This window comes from Pan troglodytes, chromosome 3 (genome assembly GCF_028858775.2).
Source record: "Pan troglodytes isolate AG18354 chromosome 3, NHGRI_mPanTro3-v2.0_pri, whole genome shotgun sequence".
NCBI classification, from domain to species: domain Eukaryota; kingdom Metazoa; phylum Chordata; class Mammalia; order Primates; family Hominidae; genus Pan; species Pan troglodytes.
Window position 1 is genome coordinate 101,005,053 of NC_072401.2, and position 17,985 is coordinate 101,023,037.

At 35.0% G+C, this 17,985-nt stretch overlaps 2 protein-coding genes across 9 annotated transcripts in view; one reads left to right on the forward strand and one right to left on the reverse strand.

Moving 5' to 3' along the window:
• Window positions 1-219: 219 nt before the first annotated feature.
• TRMT10A (tRNA methyltransferase 10A) lies at window positions 220-16,788 on the reverse strand. 6 transcript variants are annotated; one of them, XM_001167367.7, is made up of 8 exons: window positions 16,584-16,788; window positions 11,810-12,017; window positions 10,705-10,867; window positions 10,001-10,072; window positions 8,803-8,877; window positions 6,455-6,604; window positions 3,568-3,673; window positions 220-2,039 (listed from the first exon to the last, which is right to left on the reverse strand). In XM_001167367.7, exons 2-8 carry the CDS (start codon window positions 11,992-11,994, stop codon window positions 1,771-1,773), a joined length of 1,020 nt encoding a protein of 339 aa, XP_001167367.1. In that variant the 5' UTR covers window positions 11,995-12,017; window positions 16,584-16,788; the 3' UTR covers window positions 220-1,770. The 6 variants fall into 6 exon arrangements, with proteins under 6 accessions (XP_001167367.1, XP_009446337.1, XP_009446336.1 ...); XM_009448062.5 differs by having other exon boundaries at window positions 11,810-12,006; window positions 16,584-16,746; XM_009448061.5 differs by lacking the exon at window positions 16,584-16,788 and adding an exon at window positions 16,229-16,555.
• Window positions 16,734-17,985, forward strand: part of MTTP (microsomal triglyceride transfer protein) — a 59,378-nt gene continuing 58,126 nt past the window's right edge. Inside the window, exon 1 of one of the 3 annotated variants that reach the window (XM_001167454.6) lies at window positions 16,734-16,908. In XM_001167454.6, coding sequence (XP_001167454.3) covers window positions 16,767-16,908 — 142 coding nt within the window. In that variant the 5' untranslated portion in view covers window positions 16,734-16,766. The remainder of the gene's footprint in view (window positions 16,909-17,985) is intronic. The other 2 variants (XM_063809705.1, XM_054683218.2) reach the window with 2 other exon arrangements.

Sequence of the window (17,985 nt, forward strand, 5' to 3'; positions counted from 1 at the left end):
GTGAGTCTGGACATTTAGTCTCTGGAACTGTTAAGGGAATAAATTTCTGTTGTTTAAAGCCACCCAGTTTGTGGTAATTTGTTATAGCACATCTAGGAAACTAATACAGAGTTTTTTATAATTAATAAAAATTAAACTCTTATTTGGAATGATTTTCCCCCTTTCATAATTAAACAGTGCCCTATTTTACATAAAATAATTTAAGTAAAAGGCATAATATTTCATGCTAATAAACCACATTTACTCAGAAAAACATGAACCTTTGAAAGAATACAACTTAAGACATAAGCTTTGTTATTTTAAAATTGTAGGGCTTGTCTTTACTTACATATCTTGCCTACAGACCTTACCTTAAAATAGGTAACTATAATAGATTACTAAGAACAAAGTAACAAAAATAGACAGTAAATATCAGTACTAAATCCAATAAACTTTCTGTTGTGTATATATATGTTAGTATGTAACATATATAGTATGTTATATACTTTTTAAATATAACTTTTATATATTAAAAAGAAGACAAAAGAACAGCAACTTATTTTACCCAAACTCAATGAAGGCTACTGAAATCTTTTAGCTGTGACAGAGACCAATCATTTTACCTTAAACATTTAACTGCATGTACAATTACTGATAGGAAACTAAAACAGTTCCCTTTCACACTATTCTTTCTTGCCAATGTTCCCATACAAACGTTAAGGATTTTTGTACTTAATAAAATTCAAATTGTTCTTAGCGTGTTCAACACAACCATTCACACAAGTAATACAGATATATGGCAAATCAATCATGTTATCATCAATTAAGAACTGAGAGCCATACATGAGGAGGATAGTTATGTATTTACATGCATATTATCACATGTGTATTTGATTTATAGAAACAAACATTAGTATGCATATTCTTATAGAAGAGGAGGCAGATGCACCTATAAACTTTATTCATCTTAAGAGCCAACAAATTTAAAAAAAAATATGGAAAAAAAAACCACAGCTGCTAAGAGCTGTTCCATTTTAAATGCAGGTAAAGACAAAATTGATCTTTCAATAGCAACAGCCTTATAAAATAATTTAGTCTGCAAAATTCAATTTTATAATTGAAGTAACTTATCACCATTGTAAGAATTAAGAAAATGCATTAAAGAGATTCTCAACTCTTCAGTAATTACTTCAGAACCATAAAAAGGCATCATAAAGAAGGAACAGATATGCGCTCCATAGTCCAAAAGAAATGATTTATTAAGTCTATCAAACTGATACTTCCTCCTAAAATTACTACATTCTTTCAAGTAACTAATTTAAACATAAAAGCTGCAAATAGAGGGTAACCTACCATACACAAATTCTGATAGATTGACAGTATATTTATGAATATGTGCCCTCACAGATATATAGGCAATAGATCATAAAGATGTTGATGTGACTATAAAATTAAAAAACTGAAAGGTCAGAAGGCACATTCTAAAGAATATAAAATGAAAGAAAATGAAAATATACTAATACAGTAAAATTATCTAGAAACTACTGAGGCTTTAAAAACAAAAACAAAAAAATCACATACACATTTAAATCTTCTTACGCAAAATCAAAAAATATTTCCTTACGAAGTTTAAAGGGCTTTTTTTTATTATTATTATTTAGGTCCAAAAAAAAGTTTTTAAAAATCACAACAGAAATAAGAGAAAATAAAATGTTCTTCCAATTTCAATATTCTATATAGCACCTCACTTTCTCCTAATTTTTCCTTAAACTAAAAGGAAACCAGGTAACATTAGTGTGGCAGAGAGTTCACTGTAGATTCAGTGTGATTTTCCTTATCCTGCTTTTCTTCATGTGGTGAATCTAGTTCATTTCTGCTATATTCCTCCTCACTGGAATCACTGTCCGATCCACCTTCCTCCATCCTGACAGACTGATTGTCATGAGAAGCACTTTCACAGGCTTTGTCTGTGGGAACAGCTCCTTTCCGTTGGGGCAAGATAGTAAAAAATGCTTCTTGCCAGTCTCTTGTTTCCAGGTATTCCAGAATAATTTCAAACACTGCAATAAAGACAAACTCCGTACATTTCTTAGCCAAGTTCATCACAATGCTGCACAATGTCTTTTAAAATACATTGCCTTTGTGTTAAGAGTGCTAGTTTGTCCTAATAACTACTTTGTTCTTATCTCTTCTTTCTATTGTCTGTCAAGCCCAATTTGCCCCAAGGTACTTAAGTCTATTACCTCCTATCTAGCTTTTTCTCAGTTCAGTTCTTAAGCACTCAGAAATTTACCAGTATCCCATGTCAATTATAATCAATAAAGACCTTTTCAGTTTCTCTCCTACTCTTTTTTAGCCCCTTCACATCTTTATCCTTTACATGCTAACAACCTAGTTAGCATTCACTTAACTTTCTTCATGTTTCCTGTAAAGAGCCACTCACACTAGGATCTCCTTGCCTGCTTTTTTTTCTTTTGTTTTTCTTTTCACATTGGTTGTAGTCAAGAGTATCAATATTGTCTCCAGGGTACTCTCACATCAGCATACTGCTGAAGGGCTAACCTGAATTACTTTGTGGAAAAAGTAATTTCTACTATATATCAAAGGTTTTAGAGGCAATTCATTTGTTGAATCGATAATTTCATTTTTATAACTCCCTAGAACCTGCTATATAGAAAGTAGCACATAAAAAGTTTAATAAGTAGTTGTGTATTGACTAAAAACTCGGCTTAAAAATTTTTTTAAAGCAAAGTCCAGGCAAAGACCGGTACAAGGATGTCTATTTCAATGTTATTTGCAACAGCAAAAAGAAAAAAACACAATTCAACCATAGTAGAATGGTTAAATAATTGTATATTCAAATGATGGACTACATAGCCATTAACAACCATTTTTAAAATTTATTTATTTGAGACAAGGTCTCACTCTGCCACCCAAGCTGGAGTGCAGTGGCACAAACATGGCTCACGGCAGCCTCCACCTCCTGAGCTCAGGTGATCCTCCCATCTCACCCTCCTGAATAGCTAGGACTACAAGCACCCACCATCATGCCCAGCTAATTTTTGTATTTTTTGTAGAGATGAAGTTTCACCACGTAGCCCAGGCTGTGTTCTAACTCCTGGGCTTAAGCAATCTGTCTGCCTCGGTCTCTCAAAGTGCTAGGATTAGGATTACAGGTGTAAGCCACTGTGCCTGGCCACCATTAACAATCATTCAATGACATGAAAAAATAAAGTAATAAAGGAGAGAAAATATCCCAGATTCACAACATTGTATGTAATATAGTGAAAATCCAATTATGTAATAAATAATAATATATATACATAGGAAAAGAACTAGAGGTCAACACCAAAAAGTTAACACCAAGTATTTCTGTGTAGTAAGACACAGCTAATTTTTTAATACTTTCGTACATTTTCAAAATTTTCTAATACACATTATTTCTGTTAAACAAATTATAAATTATTACTTTTTACAATTTTGTCTCCAGGAAGGTGTAATACTTTCTACTTGTTCAAATACTAAATGTAATATTCTTTCTCACAATGTTCGCTCAGGTATATTTTCAGTTTATCCCTTACAGCTTACCATGATTAACTGCCAAAACTTTTCGACTATTCATCTTCACAAAATTTCCAAGTGGGAGCTGTGCATGATTGATTCCATAATCTGACGCTTGTTTATATGTGAGTCCCTAAAACAAAGACACTATGACTTCGACAAGAACATTAAATTATTTAAAGTTTCTGTAATAGTATAAATAATTTTTAGATAAGATTTATAGTTCAGAGAATTTATAGTTCAGAGAATATTATCTGAATGGGGGGTATGTGTGTGTTTTACTGCTCATTTGGAAACATTCTCTTGACAATAAGTATAGTCAATGTGCAGAGCATTTGTTTTAAGCTCCTCAAGTTACAAATGAGGAAACCAAAGACATTATGTTTCCTGCCGAGTTACAAAGCTCCTCAGTGGCAGAATCACGAGAAAAATCTGGCTCACATATCTCCTAACTCAAATATCTTTTCCCCATTCTACCCTGCCTTTATCTCAGCTTAAAATACAGTCCTGCACTGCATAACAAAGTTTCAGGCAATGACAGATTTCATATACAGTGGTAGTCCCATAAGATTATAATGGAGCTAAAACATTCCTGTCACCTAGTGACTTTGGAGCTGTTGGAACATCATACTGCAACGCATTACTCATGTGTTTGTGGTGATGCTGGCAGAAACAAACCTTCTGCTCATCACATAAAAGTACAGCACATACAATTATGTACAGTACATAACACCTGATAATGATAATAAATGTTACCTGTTAGGTATTTACTATACTTTTTATCGTTAGAGTGTACTCCTCCTACTCCTAAAAAAAAAATAATAATTACATATAAAACAGCCTCAGGCAGGTCCTTCAGGAGATATTCCAGAAGAAGGCACTGTTATCACAGGAGATGACAGCTCCATGCATGACATTACCCCTAAAGACCTTTCAGTGGACTAAGATGTAGAGGTAGAAGACAGTGATTTCGATGATCCTGACTCTATGTAGGCCTAGGCTAATGTGTGTGTTTGTGTCTTAGTTTTTAACAAAAAAGTTTAAAAAGTTGGAAAAAAAAAGAGGAAAAAATTTTTTTTAATTTTAAAAAGTTAAAAAATTAAGAATAGAAAGAAGCCTATGGAATAAGGATATATGAAGAAAATATTTTTGTACAGCTGTATAATGTGTTTACGTTTTAAGCTAAATGTTATTACAAAAGAGTCCAACAGTTTAAAAAATTAAGTTTATAAAGTAAAAAAGTTACAGTAAGCTAAGGTTAATTCATTATTGAAGAAAAAATTTTAAATAAATTTAGTATAGCATAAGTGTACAGTATTTATAAAGTCTACAGCAGTGTACAGTAATATCCAGGTCTTCACATTTATTTGCCACTCACTTACTGACTCACCTAGAGCAACTTGCAGTTGTGCAAGCACCACTCATGGTAAGTGCCCTATACATGTATACCGCGTATACCTGTATTTTAAAAATCTTTTATATCATCTATGTTTAAATATGTTTAGAAACACAAAGACCTTTATGTTACAATTGTCTACACTATTCAGTACAGTAACACTCTGTATAGGTTTGTAGCCTAGGAGCAATAGGCTATGCCATACAGCCTATGTGTAGTAGGCTATACCATCTAGGTTTCTGTAAGTACACTCTATAATATCGATATCGCTAAATGATGTAATTCTTAGAACACATCCCCATCATTAAGCAACATACGACTGAACTTAAACTGAATTCCTATGGAAGCACCATCATTCTTCCCGTAAGTGTAAAAAAAAATTAAATTTCAATTAGTAACACTACTTTGCACAAATGACAAAGACAAATTAAATGAAAACTTGAGAAATTTTAAATAACTGACAAGTTTTATTTTTCCCTGTCAATTAAAAAAATGCAGAATATGAATTTCATCTCTTCTCAAAATTAAAATCCTTGAAACCTATGTCCAACCAGAACTGAAATGGTCGAAAAACAGAGTACAGGAGAAAGAAAAGCTCAATTTGTCAACTGATGGTTTGCATACTTGGTGGGGGGGGGGGGGGCAGCAAATAATAATAGATTGAAGCAGGTGCTTTTGAAAACAAAATTGTTTTAGTTCAGAGAAACATAAACATGAGAAAAAATGTGGTTCTATATAAATAACAAAACAGAATTTTTCCACTAAGAAAAAAACAAAAAGGCTAAAAGATCATTCTGATAAAATTCCCTATGATGCAATAGAGCTGCAACTGTCCAATTGGTAGCCATGTGTGACTACTTAAATTTAAATTGATTACAATTTTAAAAATTCAGTTCTTCAGTCATACTGTACACATTTCAAGTGCTCAATAGCCACAGACCTAACATACTGGACAAGCAGATACGAAGAATTTTGCATGCTGCAATGTAGCTGGCGAAGTACAAAATGACATTTTCTTTCAGAAAGTGCATTTCTGTAATTTTTCATCCAAATAAAGGTATGGATGGGAAGAGAGAAAAGTACAAATGAAAGATAATAGAAAAAACATCCCATGAAAATAACATATTTAAAAACTAGTTTAAGTTCCAATGGCTTAGCAATTGATTAGCAGCAGAATCTTCTATCAGTATAGCATTTAAGCATGTGGACTCCAGAACAATCAGCCTGGTTTCAAATAGCTGCTTTGTCACCTACTACTGTTGATTTTAGACTTAATTTCTCTGTGCCATGAATTCCTTACTTGTGGAACGTAAATAATAATAGCCCTAATCTCACTGGGTTGAGTGAAGATTAAGCAAGCTAACTTATGTGAAATACTTTGCTTAGCTCAGAAGGTGACTGACATATAGTAGGCACTCAATAAAGATGAGCTATCATTAGTATTATTGTTACTTTCAGGAAATGGTGATATATCAATTTTAAGAACAAGCAAAAGCAAAAATAAAAATTTAATAGTACCTTGTGATGGTTGTGATCTACTAATCCTCCAATCACATAGGCCTTTGATTCATCTAATTCCTTCAGTATATTAGGTGAATCTGACGTAAGGTAAATCAGGTCTTCTTTCTTTATGAGTTCACTATAGTGCTCTGGTTTGATATGGATATCCTTTAAGACAACAGGGAAAGAGGTTACTAATTAATAAGACCTTATGAAAGTTGGCTAAAAATGATTATTCTCTTTTCCCAAAACAAATCCATTCAAAAATATATGAAACAAAGTTTGAAATAATATAATTACAATGCATTATTTTGAATTTACTACATCGATTTCTTATATCTCACACTTTGATCATTTAAATAGCCTCTTAATTTTATTTCCTCCTTGTTGGCCTCAGACCCCTCCAACCTACTTCCACACACTGATAGCAGGCTCATTTTCTAAAAACACTACTTTCAATGTTTTATCTTTTTCTGTGGGATAAAATCTGAAATCCTTAATTTAAAAACTCTTTCCTGAATATGGCAGTAATCTACTTTTCCAACTTTATTTCTGTTCCAACAAAACAAATGCATTTTTACTGCCACATATTTGCTCACATTGTTCTATGACCAAAGAATGCCTTCTCCAATTACTTCCTCTCCATCTACATGAATCATGAAAGGGAAATAGCTGGTCACGTGCGGTGGCTCATGCCTGTAATCCCAGCACTTTGGAAGGCTGAGGCAGGTGGATCACAAGGTCAGGAGTTCGAGACCAGCCTGGCCAACATGGTGAAACCCTGTCTCTACTAAAAATACAAAAATTAGCTGGGTGTGGTGGCGGGCTCCTGTAATCCCAGCTACTCAGGAGGCTGAGGCTGGAGAATTGTTTGAATCCCGGAGGCAGAGGTTGCAGTGAGCCGAGATTGCGCCATTGCACTCCAGGCTGGGTGACAGTGCAAGCGACTACGTCTCAAAAAAAAAAAAAAAAAAGAAAAGGAAATAGCTTATAGATTTAATTAATTCCATGTATCTGTTTCTACAAAGAGACACACATTTGAAAACTTCTTCACCAAAATTGTCAGGTCACAGGTACAAAATTGAACAATAGCTGGCAGTCATGATTTTGTAAGCCACACTGATTGCATAAAAGATGTATCACCAGGCTCAGATGACATTTATCCATAATTTTTAATGAAACCAAGAATGAGGCAAAAGAACTCTCTCCTAAAATGTATAATTAATAAATAGCCAGTTTTCTGGAAAATGTTATATTACAAATTTAAGGCCCCAAGAGGAACCTGATTAATTAGAGACCAATGAATCTCAAGTCTCTCTGGAAAGGTGATGGTATAAATGATAAATTTAACAAGTCGCAAAATAACTGAAAACATGCCTCTTTTAATTTATTACACTAGTTCTTGGAAAAATGGGCACAAATACAGGATTTGGTAAATATACTGTACTTAAAAACTTAAAAGCCTTTGAAAATGTTTCATATCATAGGCTATTAATAAAATAAATGCCTTTGTTATGGAATTAGTGAGTGTGAAAGGGAAAGTGTGTCACTGAGAGAACTGACTTTGAGAAAGAAAAAAGGTATAGGGATAACCCAGTACTTCCCTAAATAGGATCAAGTTCCTCAGGGACTGGTACCAAGGCCAATCTATTTAGTCACCTTTACCAATGACTGAGAACAATTTGGTCCAATAGAAAAAACTGTGAGGCCACATAGGCAATTTTAAATATTCTAGTATCCAAATTTTAAAAAGTGAAAATAGGTGAAATTAATTTTAACAATTTATTTTATTAATACAGTATACCTAAAAGTTTATCATTTGAACATATAATAAATATTTTAAAAATTACCTAGGAGATATTCACATTCTTTCTCTTTTGTGGTACTGAGTCTTTGAAATCCAGTATGTATTTCACATTCATAGCACATCTCAATTCACAATTCAGACTGTCACATTTCAAGTTCAATAGCCACATGCGGTTAGTGGCCAGCACAGAGTAAGAAGAAACAGAATGCAGGCACACTTCCAAAATTTAGAGTGACTTCATTTTTATAGGTAACATATAATGTATAGCTAGTATGTTAGGGAGAAATGATATAAAGGCTCTTAAAATTATTTCTTTTTAAAAATACGTTTTAAAAGTTGACCATAAAATAGGGAAGATTTAATGAGAACAAATACAAGCTACCAGATGTCTCACTCCCTTCTTCAGCATCTCTGATTTGTAATCTTAGACTTAGGTTCAGAGATTGCATCTGGAGATTGTTGTATTAAGTAGCATTATATAGAATTTAGGTACAAAATGTAGACCTTTAGAAACATAAAAATACTTGGAATTATGTGAGAGTTTATCTGTTTTAATTACCTTCCAGTTGACCCATCCTTTGTCATTTTCATCCATGTTCTTTTTCAGCTGGCCTCCGTGGCTTGTCAAGTAAAACTGATAAAAGATTTGTAAGTATAGAAAAAGAGAACAAATGACCATTTAAGTCTAATATTTTATTTCTCTCATCTACTTATCTGACGATCAATGAAACACAAAATATATTTATTCTCATTTATCTAGAAAAAAAATTTGTGACATGCTTTGAGCAAACAATAAACTGTGGTAGAAATAGTACGTTTTGTGTGCATGTTTCATAACCCAGTAGCTGCAGTATCCCATTTACATTTTCATCCCAAGTAGTTATAACATGCCTGTACCTTAATCATCACTTGTCTACAAACTCCCTGCTTCCATGTCAAGTTCCCACTCCTTTTTTTTAAAACAATACAAAGTCTTCATAATTTTTCTTTGATTCTAAACCCTGACACCTATTTAAGTTTGAAACAAGGGTGAGAAGGGGTCTAATACAGATAAAAATGGGGATAAAAGGACTATCAGAGAAGTGTGATATGAGACTATAAAACAAAAAGTACAAAAAACAAAAATATAAAATTACTATCACTTGGTAAAAACAAAATATCTAACCAAAATATATTAATAGTTCCTGGTTCTTAACATCAGTGAGCCAGTATTAATTTTTAGGTCACCTAGAATTCCAACAGAAAGATGTTATTCTTAACAGTAGCCAAATAGTCTCCCAAATCACTCCCTCACCTCAGCTTAAAAAAGACCTGTCAAAACTCTCAGTGACCCAAAAGAAAACTAAAAACCTTTAAGTAGACAAAACCTATACAACAGATACCACGACATATGTCAAGCGGTGGCAGCCACAGCTTCTGCCTCTCTGTCCAATCTCTCTCCCACATTGGAAGTAATTGTAAACTGAAAAACTGGTATAAAAATATATGTATGTCCCACAATGAAGATAACAACTACAGGCAATGAAAAGGCCAATTTGTATAAGACTGATGATTACTGGAAAGAGTGTGTCTAAGATAACATATAAAAAGATGTTTAAAATATTTTCCTTTATTTCTGTCAAAAAAATTTTTTTTCACATAGGCATTAAACAAGATTACCTGTAAGACTACTGCAAAGACTATAGGAATTATCTATGTCTTTTGCCACAAAAGATATAAAAGAAAACTAGAGTCTGCTTTAAAATCTTCACACATACCTGCACAGGATGCAGTGCCCGTCGGTTTTCTGCGTAACATCGTTGAATCTGCTTATGAAGTTTCTTAATGTCCTATCACAGAGTTCAATTTTTAAAGCAAAGTTATTAAAATTGTCTATGGCCATTCTATGATCTTAAAGGAATGGAATAAGCAGAAGGGATGACTATATACATACAATTTTTCTTCTTAAATACAAATGCATTCTGATAAATGTTATTTGATTTCCTTACATACTAGCAAAATTACTGTAAGTTAATGCTCTGTAAGTGACCCATTATTTCATATTTTGTATTTATTTAAAATGCTAGTTCATGAAAACGGCTACTCTCTTAAGAGACAACAACAAGACTTTTAGAGCCATACTATTACTATTTTCATGTTTTACCAACAACACTGGTAAAACCCCACAGATCTTTATGATTAATAAGTAGTTAATTTAGTTCTGTCATCTAGACTACGAAGTGTGTGTTTGTCTCTCTTTCCTGTCTGCACACATACTGACACACACACATACACACATATATAAATATACATATTTATTATATCAATGCAATTTGCTAGCTAATTTAACTTAGGGGAAAGTTTGAAAAACTGAAGATTCATTTCAATACACAAATTTACATAAAAGGGATATTCCATATTAAAACAAAAATGATTCGACCTAATTCACATACAAGATTTTTCTGACAATGATTCATGATACCTTTAATACCATCAAGTGATCAAAACTACAGTCAATAATAAGGCGAAGGGTGCTATGAACAACATCTCTTCGAACACGTTTTCTGTCATGTCCATCTGAGTTTGATTCCATTTGACATTGTCGCTCTAATTTTTTCCTCTTGCGTTTTTCTTTTCGCTTTTGTCTAAAATTAGTAATTGAAATAACATTTTGTTATTGTGTATTCAGTTATTTACAAGACTCTTCTAAATAAACAATTCCTTTTAAAAATCATCAGGTTAAATCATATGAAATTGTCACTTCTGTGACCATTCAAAAATGGGCAAGTATTAGCAGTTTTATACAACCCATCTAAAAGCTTCAGATAGGAAGGAAATGAGCTTCCAAAAATGATCTAAAGCTTTCTATCTAAATCCTAACTATACTATCTGAATAGTTTCATTTGTTATTGGTATCATACTATCCCTAACCTTATAAATACTGAGTTTGAGTTATGACGAATTTTATTTTCATAATTTACCTATATGATTTTTAAGCCACATTTATAAGGTATAGAAAAAAGCAAAATAAAATTGTTCATTAAAAAAATTACATACTTTTTCTCTAATTTACACCAACTACAGTTTATTTTCTCTCCATAAATTTTGGCATTTATTACAACGACAAATTTAGCCAAACTGCTTTCACCAAAACCTGCAACAGTTCTTGTGGCAAAATCAATGTTAGGCCAAAACTTGATCTTTCTGAGTTGGCTGTTTTTATTCCATAACTAGCACACGGACACTAATTACATCCCTTATCTAAGTCAGTTGTTTCAAAAATTGTGCTGCTACTCATAATAAGGTTCTGCATTAGAAAAAGTGTTGAGTGCAAGATCATCAACAGTGCTAAAAGAAACCCAAACAATTTTAAAGAATAGTTTTAACAGCCAGTTGACAGTGTTAGCTAACAATATACGTTGTTAGCTTCAATTTTCTTCTCTTGCGTTTTTCTTTACGCTTTTGTCTAAAATTAGTAATTGAATTTTAAGCAACACAATTACATTTAATATGCCAAAGGGCTATGCAAGGTCTAACATTCCATATCTCTAAATAGGAAGAGAGCATATACATTTTGAAACACATACTTGCGGAGTTCCCGTTGCTCTTCCCATTGTTTCTGTTTTATTAGTTTTTTCATTTGTCGTTTAGATATTGGTTCACATCCTTCACCTAATCTTGGCTTCTGGCTCTCCTCTTGATCTTCATTTATGCCTTGCTTTTTGTCAACATTAGAAGTTTCAATAAATGCTGGCAACATTTCAGATGACATTATTTGGTGCCTCTGAAAAACAACTTTTGACATGAATAGATAATTTACAAGCACAAAAAAGTTAAAAAACTCAAATAATCAATATGATTAAAGTTAAACCATAAAATAATAGAAATAAAACTTTAGACAAATAAATGTCATTTAATTGTAAATATCATTTAAATACCATTTAATATCAATTAAATATTCAGCAATGCTAGTAAAGGTCTAAAGAAATGGGGTGTTTCATACACTACTGGTGGTCATGGTACAATTTTTCCAGAAGGCAACACATATATATGTTTTAAGAGCTTCAAAATCTCTATTTAGACACCCTTTGACTCAGTATTTCCTTAAATTTCTGTAAATAAATCAGAAATGCACACAAAAATGTGCACAAGAGTATATGCAATGCAGTGTTATTTTTAACAGTGAAAAGTTAGAAACCTCCTGAATGTCAGTGAAAGGAAACTAAACAATTACGGTTAATCTATAACATGGGCAAGGAATATTAAGCAGCCAGAAAAACTTATATATCCAAAAATATTTAATGATAAGGGGAAACGGTTATACATTAAACAAAATCAAAGAAAACAATATATACATTACGACCAACTTTTTAAAAAAGGTATACACACACACGTTTAATTCCTACCCACAGTTTTCTGCATTTTCTAAAGTTATATAATGAAAATATATTGTTTTTAATAAAACAAAAAATTTTAAAAAGAGATGAAAAGCATCTTTTCTATAGTCTTTTTTAATGCTGTAGAATGAGGGAAACTACAAAAAGACAGAACTGATTTTTAAAACTGAAATCAATAACCAAGAAATAAATTCACTTGATACAAATTAAAAATAGGGCAATCAAAATGACTTTAAAATAAATTTGGCTGAAATATTTCAGAGAGGTCATAAGGGAATAAGAAGTATAAGAACAAAACAGAAAGTTGTGATATAAAAGCAGGCTTTACTAAAAAGTAAAACAAGAATCAGTGAAAAAGAACAGAATCAGTGAAAAAGAATCTGTGAAAACTAGGAAATGAAGACATAAGTTCAATAGAAGAGACAAACTCCAGATTATCTGGAGTCCCAAGAAGTAACTGATGACTTAGAAGACAATCTGACTCAGGATGCAGACACAAATAGAACAGAAAAATAATATGGAGGAGCAGTAAAGACTTGGATAACAGAATAAGAGAGATACAGGAAAAAAAGGTAATTAGAGATAAACATATAGCCTTGAATGCATTCATTAATTTTTTTTAAAAAAGCTAGAAAGTAAGGTAAGCATTCAATTTAAGAAACTGGAGGTGGGGAAACTGAATAAGCCTAAAAAGGCTAGATGGAAAAAAATTTAAAAATATGTATTTTGATCCCCTGGATCACTTTTATTTTCCTTTCTTTCAATACACAATACATTAAATAAAATTCAGCTATGCAGGTATCCAAAACGACACCGAGTGGAGGAAACTTAAAAGCACAATTAAAATTCACAGGAAACAAATTGCTCTCTTCATGAAATAATAATATTCCAAGAGAGTACATTTCTGTTTATCAGTGGCATCATTTTCAGTTAGTTCTCTATTTTATTCAAAAACGGCATGTGTTGATTAGCTCTATATGAAGATTTTTTTTTTTTTTTTTTTTTTTTTTGGAGACAGAGTCTCACTCTGTCACCCAGGCTGGAGTGCAGTGGCGCGATCTCCGTTCACTGCAACCTCCACCCACTGCAACCTCCGCCTCCCAGGTTCAGGCGATTCTACTGCCTCAACCTTCTGAGTAACTGGGATTACAAGCGCGCGCCACCACGCCTGGCTAATTTTTGTATTTTTAGTAGAGAAGGGGTTTCACCACGTTGGTCAGGCTGGTCTCGAACTCCTGACCTCATGATCCGCCTGCCTCGGCCTCCTGAACTGCTGGGATTACAGGCGTGAATCACCAGGCCTGGCCTACGTGAAGCCTTTTTAAAGAGCAATGTAATGTTTTACAGGTCATGTACACCAGGGGGAGCATTTGCCTTTCCTATCTAAGAAGTCTTAAGTTAAATTTAATATGACCTGTCATAGTACATTAATGTTTCAATCTCTCAAACACAAGGAAAGGTCATGAGATGGTCAACATCTTCATCATCATCATCATCATCTTTTTTAAAACTATTCCTAACTAAGAAAACGACTGTACTAAGTGAAGTTTTTAGGCTTTAAATAAGCCAGGTGCACTGAGACAAATGGAATGCAACAAAAATGATGCTAACCTGATATCTTATAAATTATTCCGTATAGTATACTTTACAAAGATATCTACCAACTCGCACTGTCTACACTATACAATAAGTATAATGTATATCTACACTGCACTATGTACTAGCGTGTTCAGATTACCTGTTAAGCAAAACAGCATTTTATTAGGTATACTTGCTTTCTAATTGTTTTAGTTTGGGCAATAATTTATAAAATTCCATGGCAGAGTTTTTCATTCCTTTCTCACATGCAGTGATGCTCACAGTACATTTTCATTCATTCAACCAAGTTCAACAAATGTTCAAGAACGTATTTTACAGTAACTATAAAAATATTTGTGTGAGGTCGGGCGCAGTGGCTCATGCCTGTAATCCCAACACTTTGGGAGGCTGAGGTGGGCGGATCACCTGAGGTCAGGAGTTCAAGACCAACATGGCGATACCTCGTCTCTACTAAAAATACAAAAATTAGCCAGGCGTGGTAGTGGACGCCTGTAATTCCAGCTACTCGGGAGGCTGAGGCAGAAGAATCGCTTGAAGCCGGGAGGCAGAGGTTGCAGTGTGCCATGATCGCAGCACTGCACTCCAACTAGGGCAACAGAGTAAGACTCCCTCTCCAAAAAAAAAAAAAAAAAAAATTATATATATATATATATATGTGTGTGTGTGTGTGTGTGTGTGTGAAATTTTACTTCTGCATAAAATTTTAAAAATTTGTGGGGTTCATTCGCAGACATAGGTTATCAAGTGGGCTTACAAACTATCTCACTTTGTAAGGCAAGGACACATCCTACATCAATGAGCACCAAAAGAAAAAAAAAAGTTTTTTAAAACTGCATTAAGTTATGGATTGGGATAAAATAAATAATCGTCGTTAATTTATGACAGTCTCCTTTTCAGAAAAATCTCAACGAATGTGGGAATAATGCAGATTGGAATTAATGACTTGACAGCGATAGCAAAGGAATGCCTTTTTTTTTTTTTTTTTTTTTTTTTTTTGAGAGGGAGTCTTGCTAGGTCGCCCAGGCTGGAGTGCAGTGGCGCAATCTCGGCTCACTGCAACCTCTGCCTCCCGGGTTCAAGCGATTCTCCTGCCTCAGCCTCCCGAGTAGCTGGGACTACAGGTGCGCGCTACCACGCCCAGCTAATTTTTGTTATTTTTAGTAGAGACGGGGTTTCACCACGTTGGCCTGGATGGTCTCCATCTCTTGACTTCGTGATCCACCCGCCTCGGCTTCCCAAAGTGCTGGGATTACAGGCATGAGCCATCGCGCCCGGCCTTTCTTGTTTGTTTGAGACGGAGTTTCGCTCTTGTTGCCCAGGCTGGAGTGCAATGGCGCAATCTCGGCTGATTGCAACCTCCGCCTTCTGGGTTCAAGTAGTTCTCCTGCCTCAGCCCCCCCAGTAGCTGGGATTACAGGCATGCGCCAACACGCCCGGCTAATTTTGTATTTTCAGTAGAGACGGGGTTTCACCATGGTGGTCAGGTTGGTCCCGAACTCCTGACCTCAGGTGATCCACCCGCCTTGCCCTCCCGAAGTGCGAGGATTACAGACGTGAGTCACCGCGCCCGGCCAGGAATGCCCTTTTTAAAGACATGCGGACTAAACGTGGAGGAGCGAAAAGCCCTTTGTTCACTTCAGTTGTCAAGCCTTTTGGGCAGAGGGTTGGGAATGGAAGGGGCAGAGGAAATTCTTTCAGAAAGTGACAAGTAATGTGTTGCCATCCTCTTCATATCTGTAGAAAAATCCCCAAATTTAAAGTATTTCAGTGAAATCAAGTAACACTTCGATCTTTATAAAACTGTCCTCAGCTCACAGCACCTGCAGCAACTTCCCCTCGGGCTCTCTACATTTCAGAGAGTTCAGCGACGTCAGCCCTTTGCAGGAAAAATGAGGTAAGGCAGCTTTAGAGAGGTAAAGCCCACGGTCTCTAGCCACGAAGTGGCAGGGCCATAACACGCTTTCCGGCCCTTTAGAGTACAGATTTCCCACTGATTCTTTGCAAACTCACTTTTCACATACTACGGGCCGATGGCAACCCCAAAACACGCGCCGACGGAAAGCGCCCCACCACGGGGCGGAGCCTCGCCCACTATCCCTTCTAGGCTCCCAGCCAGCAAACGCATTTCAGAGACGGGATTAAGCTGTCTCTGGAGAACCAGGGAGCAGCTGGGTAGGCCGCGGGGGGCGCCTGTCATCGACGTCATTTCCTTCAGCAAGAGCGCCGCAGGCAACCACTTCCACACCACTGCTCCCCTCTCCCCCGGAAGCCCTTGTTGCTAGTAGGGGGCTGTGTGGCACGCGCCCCTTTGCGTCCAGAGAATACCATAGTGCGGGGGAGCGCCAACCAGTGCCAGGACACTTACCGAGCTGAAGAGTTGACAGGGAAGTGAAATCTCAGAAAGAAAGCCTTTCTGGGTTGGCCTGGTTACGGCTCACGCTTCCTTCCACAGAAACTTCAATTCCCAGAGGCAGGGGCGGTAGTTACACGGTGGAGGCTACGGCGGTTGCGTCTTACGTCATCGAACTGCGCCCATTTCGAACCCGCAATGGAAGAAAGGGGAGGGGTTTATGCGGGGCGGGGTCTGGAGTTAGTGTTTTGGGAGTGGGAGGTAGTTACAGTGATGTCTGTTTTTTCCCGTTCAAGAATTAAGTGTGTACCTGCAGACGTGTATTCATTCATATATTCTTGTGAGTATTGGATGAAGGAATTAAGATAGTCCCACTGTTAAAAATGCAAAAACAACGAAGAAAGGCTCCTAATTTTTCTGTGTTGAAAATGAGAGAAAAACATCTCTTGCCTATATTATTTTTAATTTATTCAGAAAATTACCATATCACATGATTTTACATAACTCAAGTGGAAAATTAAATTCAAAAAGTGAGTCAGATTCACAATAAAATGCATTTAAATTTAGAATCTGTAAGGCTTTTTTATGGCTGAAGTAAAACAGCCATAGCTTTACTCTTTATTCATTCCTTGAGCTATTTTTCCTATGCTGTTTTGCAAAACACCAGATGACATTTCATTGTTTATAATACTTGACCTTATATAATCTTTTTGCTATATATAGATCATGTCAACTGAGAGAGAAATGAAATACAATCCCGTAGATTGTCGTTTTCTATTTAGTTTTTTTCTCCTCTACTTCTAATAGGTGATTATTGCAGAATTTGAAGGTAAGAATGAGGTTTGCATCTTGAATAGAAGACTGGCTTCTCATATAGAAATAATTTTGAAGTAAATTATCCTTGATGCTTGAAGATATTTGAACATGTTTAAAGGCTTCAGTGAATAGAAAATTAAATCCAGAATTTGAGATTCTCTAAAAGAGCCGAAATTTCTTTGACTTTAGTTACAAAACTAAAGTCACTCTTGCCATAAGCCCTTAAATTTTACTTGAAACACTGTGTCAGCTATAACACTGTTGTGAGTCCCTCTTCTGTTTCTTCCTCATCTCAAACCTAAAAGATTTTGTTAACTGAGCACTGGCAAAAAAGTCTGGATCCACTTCTGATCTGTTAGTAGGGCATCTTTTTTCAGCTGCCTCCATATGAGGGCAAAGAGTAGCTGAGGGAGGATTAGTAATTGGATATGTAGCCCTTCATATGTAGGTCATTAAATTCAGGCTGGCAAAGTGATGTGCCAAATCTTTCCACAGCTGTTCAGTTGCTCCTATGGGATCTGTTTTATAAATAATTATACAGTTTTTTCAGAGTTAATACCTGGCATCCTTAGATATTTTAAACAAAGTTTTAAAGCAAAAA